The 8218-nt window shown below is 44.0% G+C and overlaps 1 protein-coding gene across 2 annotated transcripts in view; it reads left to right on the top strand.

Moving 5' to 3' along the window:
- shq1 (SHQ1, H/ACA ribonucleoprotein assembly factor) overlaps positions 1–8212 on the top strand; it is a gene marked incomplete at its 5' end in the record, with an annotated part of 52815 nt that extends 44603 nt beyond the window's left edge. For both annotated transcript variants that reach the window (XM_014009477.1, XM_014009476.1), the window contains 1 exon segment: positions 7621–8212. In XM_014009477.1, coding sequence (XP_013864931.1) covers positions 7621–8206 — 586 coding nt within the window.
- Between the last annotated feature and the right edge of the window lie 6 nt (positions 8213–8218).

Raw genomic sequence — 8218 nt, 5'->3', positions numbered from 1 at the left:
ACACACACACACACACACACACACACACACATAAGAACTTATTGTATGATCGGTCAGAAGTTCGTGGGAGTGTTTGTTTATGCTGAAAGCTCTCCAACACTGCATTTTGCTTCAACCACTCGCTTAAAAAATTAAATTAAAAAATACTTGGTTCCAGAAGCCAACTGCTTTACCCGGATGCAGACGTTTATAAAGATAGTCAAACGGCAGAAATCATGGATGCAGATAAATCTGACATTGTGTACGGAGGAATCTGTCTGATAAAAACTGTGGAGCTTTAAGCGGGGCAGATTTGTGGACAAATAACGTCAGGTCTTGGATTTTTTTCATTTTTTCATTTTCCGCATTGTTAGACTCCAGCAGGAAGAAACCCCGTGCAATGGCTTATGCCACAGTAGGAGGGGTTTCCCAGGAGCTCGACATGGTGTGTCTCAGAAGCTTTAGAAGGTGTGTGTGAAAACTAACGCCGAGCAACCATGTGACCGCGCATCATCCGGTTGGCTGCCGATCGACCATAATGAGCCCTTAAGACTGACGTCACAGTCCAGAAAAGCCAACCGGACATTTATTTTTATTTTTATTTTTTTGTGAAGCTATTGCTTATAAGACTGAGTTTAACCTGAAACTCCCCAGACTGAAGAAGTTTCTTGGAGAATTTACATCTGGAAAAAATTGAGATCACTTTAAAATGATCAGTTTATATGATTTTACTCTTTATTATTCTATGAACTACTGACAGCATGTCTGAAATTCCAAGCAAAAATTTAGTATTTTTGTGCAGAAAATGAGAAATGATCAAAATGACGACAAAGATTCTGCGTTTTCAGACCTGAAATATGCACAAAAAATAAGTTCGTATTCATTTATGAAAAAAAAAAACAAACACTAATGTTTTAACTYRGGAAGAGTTCAGAAATCAATATGTSGTGGAACGTTTTCCACAAAATACAGGGAAACTSTGCAGTGGTCTTTTAATTTTTTCCAGAGCTGTAAATATTATAGATTTTAGGGTTTGTGGTTCTTGAGGTTAATGAGATGAGCATCACCATAAATCAGGATGATCTGCTGAGCTAAAATGGAAATGTTTCTCCCAGATAAACCAATATGTTGACAAGTCCTTTGACAGTTGTTTGAACTCTGCTAATGTTTTAGAGGTTCAGTGGCTCCTTCTGTGGCAGCTTTAGGTCTGATGTTAAATACTGTCTCATTAGGTAAACACATTTACATTTGTCATATCTAGAATGCTTCTCAGTGTGTCAAACYGCTCCAGTATTCAGTCACACTCAAGGACTGCAGCTCCCCGTTGGCAGCCTTTATCCCCTTCAGAGAGTGAATGAAGCATTTACGAGTCTCTCTGAGGGACTCTGTTACTTATATTACACTGATTTATACATCCGAGGACAAGCTTTATCTGACATGTTTTCAAGAGCGCAGACTCAAYCTCCATGAATGAGTTGCTCTCAGTGAACACAGGCTGGATGAAAGAAACGTTAGACTGTAATTTAGCTCGGCTGCGCAGACACAAGCATCACACATACACAAATRCGTTCTCTCTTCCCATTCTCACACAAAGACTTTGGCAGATGGAGGCGTCTTTGTCTCGCCAGAAGTTTTCCAACCTTGAAAAAGCCACCCCTCCACAGTTTAATGAAGGCAAGCCACAACAGCGGTGTAGTAATGACCGGATTGTGTACAACATTATCCCTCCCCCTCCCGGACGGAGCCTTTGTGTTCACCACAAGCAGAGCTTCTCCCACCACAGTGCAAGGGAGGGGAGCGAAAACAAGCGCGCCTCTCCAACGCTAACTCAATAATGACTTCCCACGGGGGAAAGAGAATACAAGGCAGTGTTTGAAGTGGCTGTTCTGTAGGAGGCTCCTCTGCCCCGTCATTGCTACAGGAAGCTCTCACATAGCTTTTATAGAGCCCGGGACCTAAACAGGCTCCTCATGGGCTGCACACACTCATCATCCTCATCAGTGAAGGTCACAGTCACRTCCTCATGTCCTCTACTCTTTGGAAAAACAATTTGTCACTTTGGKGCTCTGGGATTTTCAGTTGTGACTTTCTTCTGCCATCGGATGCAGTTATTTCTTTGTTCACCAGGGCTGTTGGTTTTATTCAGAAGCAACTTAGAATTTAAGAATATGGTGACCCCGACGTGATATGAACACACAACCTTCTGACTCCAGAGGGCACTGCTTAGCTGATGCCTGTCRGAGGCACATTAAAAATGCTAATCAGTCCACAGCTGTGTCCAGATGGTTTTGTATGGCACACTCAAACATTCACATGTCATTATTAACTGGTATTAGATCTGCACAGGTAAAGGGTAACAAACATTGCTTATTTTTTAACAAGTACATGTACAGGGGGCGGCTGTGGCGGAGCGGTTAGGGGAGTCGTCCTGGAACTGGAAGGTCGCTGGTTCGGTCCCCCGTCCAGCCATCTCAGTCGTTGTGTCCTTGGGCAAGACACTTCACCCACCTTGCCTACTGATGGTTGTCAGAGGGTCTGGTGGCGCCAGTGCATGGCAGCCCCACCTCTGTCAGTGCGCCCCAGGGCAGCTGTGGCTACAGTGTAGTTTGCCATCATCAGTGTGTGAATGTGAGTGTGAATGGATGAATGTCTGTTAGTGTAAAGCGCTTTGGGGTCCGGAGGGACTTGAAAAGCACTCTATAAGTTCARTACCATTTACCATTACACATCTTTATAAGATTTCATTCCACACTGTTTATCTGACTGCAGTGTGAAATTTGTTTGGTAGGTTATTTCTTTTTTGTAACAAATACATCTTATGCCATTGCAGTGCCTGTTAAATTGCCTTTTAAATGGTGCCACATTTGTAAGGAATATGCATTTGTGCAAAGCACAGTAGAGCTGAGTATGTTGGTTGCACCCAAGAAAAATGCGCTATTGCCAAATGTCTCAGTTTACTGTGTCTGTATGTTTAATTGCCCCTTAGGGACAAAAATCTTTTGCTTTTTTCTATTGAATTAACAGCCAGGCTTGGTCAGCACCTGTCATTTTGTGCTGACTAGACTTGTGCCACTTGTGAGGGGCAGGGTTTGCAGCACTTGGGCTCATTTTTGTGTTTGACCCTTGGGCCGATGAGGTACAACAACTGCTGTTTGTAGGAGAGTGGCAGCTGGAGCAGCTTAAAGAGACGTGAGACATTTGATCGTGCTAATGTGGTTGTGAGACATTCCTTTTCCTATGGACATTTTATACTAGAAGAGAATCTGGGGGAGAGTCCTACGAAGCCCTTCCTCTGCAGCAAACATTATACACAAACACAGTGAGACCACAGTTGGCAAAGTGGATGTTTATTTTCGTTTGACGATGGAGGAGGTGGAGGAAGAGGGTTTGGAACTGAGGAGAAGCGCTACTTTGCAAATTCAACACACAAGAGTCCACAACCATTTCTGACAGRTGATGCAGGAAAGTGTTTCTATGCTGCCAGACAGAGACACACCCCCTTCTGCTCTGTGCAGCCATGGAGAGCCGTCTGTCTCTGTCCCGTGTCCACTGTGCACAAACGTTTAATCAACTACAAGTTCATTGACTGCTAGCCTTATACGTTTTATCTGACTGTATTTTAGRGCTGGGTGGTATGACCTCAAATTCATGTCATGGTATAAGTTGGATCCCTTGGGTATATATTGCTGTAAAAAATTATCATAAAAAGCAAAGATAATGTAATTTTTAGAGCATTTATTTTGCAGAAAACTGTAATCATAATCAAACCCAGTTTTCTTGCTGTAGTGTAAATGAACACAACAGAAGAATGTTTTTTATATATTGTAAAACACTTTCAACAACAAACAAAAACATTTTTCAAATTTTCAACAATATCAAAATAAAGTGGATGTAACCAGTACTTCAAGTAAAATTAGTCATTTAGACATAAAAAATTCAATGTTGCCTAAAATGTTATAGTGTGACAGGACCTTAAGGGGCTTAAAGCTGCACATAGTCCTGTCATAAAACAATTTCAGATAACTGGAATATAAGTGTGGTGAAGCCAAATAAATGTAATATCTGCCTGTCATACAATGAGCTTCTGCCTGCTGAACTGCCCCACTGCTGCTCCGCTGCGCTCTCATCTTCATCATCAGAGCAGAAGCACATGTTACATGAGCAAGATGGATTTATGACTGAACGAACGTCCGCATCTTGTTTTATCATCTCTGTGGGTAGCAATACGTAAAAAGCTATTTTTTCCTCCAACAACTCGGGTGTGAAAAAACAACGGTTGTTAAAGCTTCGCTCTGAGCGACGTGCAGCGAGAGGGAGGAAATGATCCTGCGTCACGACGTAACTTTTCTACAAGAGGAGGGGGAAATTTTGAGGATTTATTCTCTTTATACGTGTTTTAAAATGCTATATTTCTTCTTTATATTTCGAACACCTCCTGCTCAGTTGTCTCTGCACTCGCAGCCCTGCTGACRTGTGTGATGACGTAATGAYGATAKGACGGWAGAGGGTAAATTTCTACCGTAGGCCAAYTTCAGTCTATCGCAWACAGTATACCGCGCAGCCCTACTGTATTTGTAGGTTTTGCTGGTCCTCCAGTGGAACAGCAGAATGAGAACAGTGCACGCCAAATGCTTCTCTACATAAACATGCTCATGATTTTTTGACCAATCACACAATGCACATTTCCATCCATCCATTATCTGTACCCRCTTCCTCCTCTCAGGGTCACTGGTGCTCATGTCCAGCACTGACTGTGCGAGGGKCAGGRTACAACCTCAGGTTGCATGTCCATCACAGAGACACATAGAGACAAACGAGACAAACAACCATTCAGTGCACATTTCCCTGCGAGGCAATAATTCAGACGTAAAAAAACAGTTTTATGGGGGCGGTGCAAGAACAGAAAGATCACAACCACRTCAATAAAACACATTTTTGTCATTTCTTATCACCTTTAACACTCAGGGAGCTTCTTAAAAGCTATTTTTTCCCTACTTTTAGAGTGGTTGATGGGACATAATTTCCAACTTCTCTGCTGGGTTTTGAGTTGATATAATAACTCCCTCATTTTTCCAATTCTACCTCTATCAAGAAATTTTCCCCATCTATGGGTAAAGATAGAYACAAGGATAAAAGCATTGGGCCTCATGCAAGAACATGTTCGTATTTTTATCCTAAATTTCTCTTACTTTTGTTCGTACAAAGGGTTCGTACGAACATGTCACGTCAGATTCAACAAACTCTTCTATCTTCAGGAAACGTGCGTAAATGAGCTGCGTAAATTACACCTGTTCTATCCAGCTGTTCGTGCACGCGAGAGGAGATTAACATAATTACCACCCCAAAAACACCATATAAGGCTATGTTTCCTGCCTCACATACCAGGAAGTGTCCATTCATTCATGAGAAATGACAGCGAAAATTATAAAGAACGAGAACTTTACAAGTTCAGAGATTGAAGTCCGTCTGTCAGAGATCCAGACAAGAAAATCTGTCATTTTTAGCAGCTCAGCTGTGGGATAAAAAGAGCTGCTAAAAGTATAAACAACTGTGTTAAATCATTTTCATTTACTCAGAAGACACAGCGCAGCGCTGCGCACCGTACCCCCCCCCCCAGCGCGCTGCGCAGCGCAGGTGGTCTCAGTTGCTGTTCTGAAATAAGCATTTTAAAATGTTTTTAAAATAAGTCTGGCACTTTGGAGAAAATCCTGGACTTGATCATGTATCCCCTCTGGCCTGGGAACGTCTTGAGTCCCCCAGGACGAGCTGGAAGGTGTAGCAGGGGAGAGGGGGTCTCTCTGCTGCTGCCCCCGCACCCGATCCCGGATAAGCGGCGGAAAACGGACGAACGGACAATTTATTGTTAGTCTAAATTATTACATTTAAAATTATAACTCTAATTCAAGCAGAATAGCCTACTGTCAACATAATTATAGAGTGTGATTTATTTTCAACTCAAAATATCTTCAAACTAATGAAATATAAAGTTATTAGTGAAGAAAACCCGTCTGGATAAGAGCAGACTGACTGCTCGTAAAATATACGACAGGTCTGGACCACTCGTAAATTTTGTTCGTATCTGAAAAAAATCTTAGAATACGAAAACATTGGTGAATGCCACAAATTCTCCTAAAYCACTCGTACGCACAACTKAAGAACAAATCTGTGCGTACGAACGGTTCTTGCATGAGGCCCATTGTGCCCCACCCCTCCCTCCACTTGTTTTATTTTCCTCCTTTTTTAAGCCTTGCTGAAGAGGTGTGTGTGTTTCTATAAAACACCAGAAGAATAAGATGTGTTTACAGAGTCCCTCTTCAGGTCTTTTGTCGAATGCGCAGCCTCTGCTTGCACAAACAMTATTCACCAGAACAGGGAACTCATTAGGACCGCACAGTAATGAGGAARCATCCTGGTGCTCAGCAGTGGCTTAATTGGACCAGTGAGGGCAGGAGGAGCAGAGTGTGTGCACACATGAATGGGAGCAGTGGCTTTTTCAACACACACACACCATCGCACACTTACTCGGACCCTGAATGGATGGTCTGAATCACTSTGACCCGCAAAGGTCATTGCCTAATCACCACAGAAACGGGGGTGGTACCCATGCCCCATCCACGCTGAGCGCTGAATAGCAACCACTTTGGGTTTTGGCAGCTCAGCAGGCTTTTCCAGTGTGTGTGTGTGCAGTCAGGGTCCTTCCCTCCACACACACACACACACCTACACACACACTCTGATGGTGTTACACAAACAAGGCCTTTTAAGAGGACATTCATCAGGAGAACAGCACCTCACACCTCCAACGGTCTGTTGAGTTGTTTGTGGGGACACAACAGTAAAACTCAAGTGACAGGACGGAGAAGTTTCCTGCCTAATGAGGACATTCTCTTAATCTCTGGAGACGTTAAACAGTGGAGCGGGGCCACAGCCTGCAGTCACTCCCTGTCTAGACTTTTATCGACTGGACTGCAATCAACTACAACCTTTTTAGCCCCTTTAGGGTTTCTTTCAGKCTGCGGGAATTATTCAGGCAAAGTGTTGGTTGTTCGTTGAGACTGCTGGATGTTTTTCTCCCGCTGGCATCCAGGAGATGCTTTGAACCAAAAATATCACGAATATAAACAATAGATTTGAAGTGGCATCTTGTGAAATCTGAAATGCCGCTTTCTCTATTTTGTACCATTTTTCTTCTCAGACAGTTGCTTTAATTTCCCTGTTTGCAGAAGTAAACGTGTATTCTTCGAGGAAGTGTCTTCCTCTGTGTATATCCCCTCCTCTCTTATCACCTCTTGCAGGGAGAGCAAGAAAAAGATCCCAAGCCTCTTGTATCAGCAGAGCTCATCTTATTCCGTTATTAAACATCCATATTTCCATATTTCATTGAGCCCCCATCGCCKCTGCAAATCACCGTCTACTTAGCGTTCATATGACAATGGGATTTGCTTAATGGGTATTAGAGTTGTAGATGGTTATCCTGTGGCTATGTCTTCAGTACGAATGAATGAGAGTCAATAAGTCAGGAGTCAAGCTTTTATCTGAACACAGAACTGACGAGGTTTTTATTCCTGTGTTGTCTTTATTGAGAGGAAAACACAGCTCTTATTTCCTAACCTGTCTCCATTTCTCACTCTCCATCCAAAGGTCCAAGAAGGTGACGGCGCTGGTCGCCTCGTTACAAAAAGCCTCGCTGCAAAAAAGAGACTTGGAGCTGGAGCTGGATGAGCTGGAGAAGGCAGCCAGGATGGTGATGGAAGAGGAGCAGGGAGCCGCCGACACGTCTGAATCCTGCAGTGGCAGCAGCAGCAGCAGCAGCAGCGAGTCATCCAGCGAGAGCGAGGATCCTGAGACTGAAGGACTAGGCTGCTCCAAATCCACAGAGGAGGGAGGAGGAGGAGGAGGAGGAGAGGCATGTAAAGACAGCCCCCCTGCCTCTCCCATCCCCCAAACACTCTCCAGCACACTCTCGTCAGCAGAGCAGTTGAAAGCGGACGCCCCTCGCTCAGACTCGGGGGGCTGCAGGCAGCTGATCCAGGAGCTGGGGGAACATTTAACAGAGGAGCTGAGGATCTCTGCAGACGCTCGGCATTCACAGGAGGAGGAGGAGGAGGAGGAGGGACGAACATCTGGGAGGAGCAGTGGGGGGGCTTTCTTAGAGCTCAGCCCTCGCAGAAACCCTCTGCTCATCGTTGAGACGCAGGACCAACTCCAGCAGGACTTTATGAGCTAAAACCACATGTGG

Source organism: Austrofundulus limnaeus, unplaced genomic scaffold (genome assembly GCF_001266775.1).
Source record: "Austrofundulus limnaeus strain Quisiro unplaced genomic scaffold, Austrofundulus_limnaeus-1.0 Scaffold58, whole genome shotgun sequence".
Lineage (NCBI taxonomy): Eukaryota > Metazoa > Chordata > Actinopteri > Cyprinodontiformes > Rivulidae > Austrofundulus > Austrofundulus limnaeus.
The sequence above is the reverse complement of the archived record's forward strand: the minus strand, read 5'-3'. Positions and strand labels throughout refer to the sequence as shown.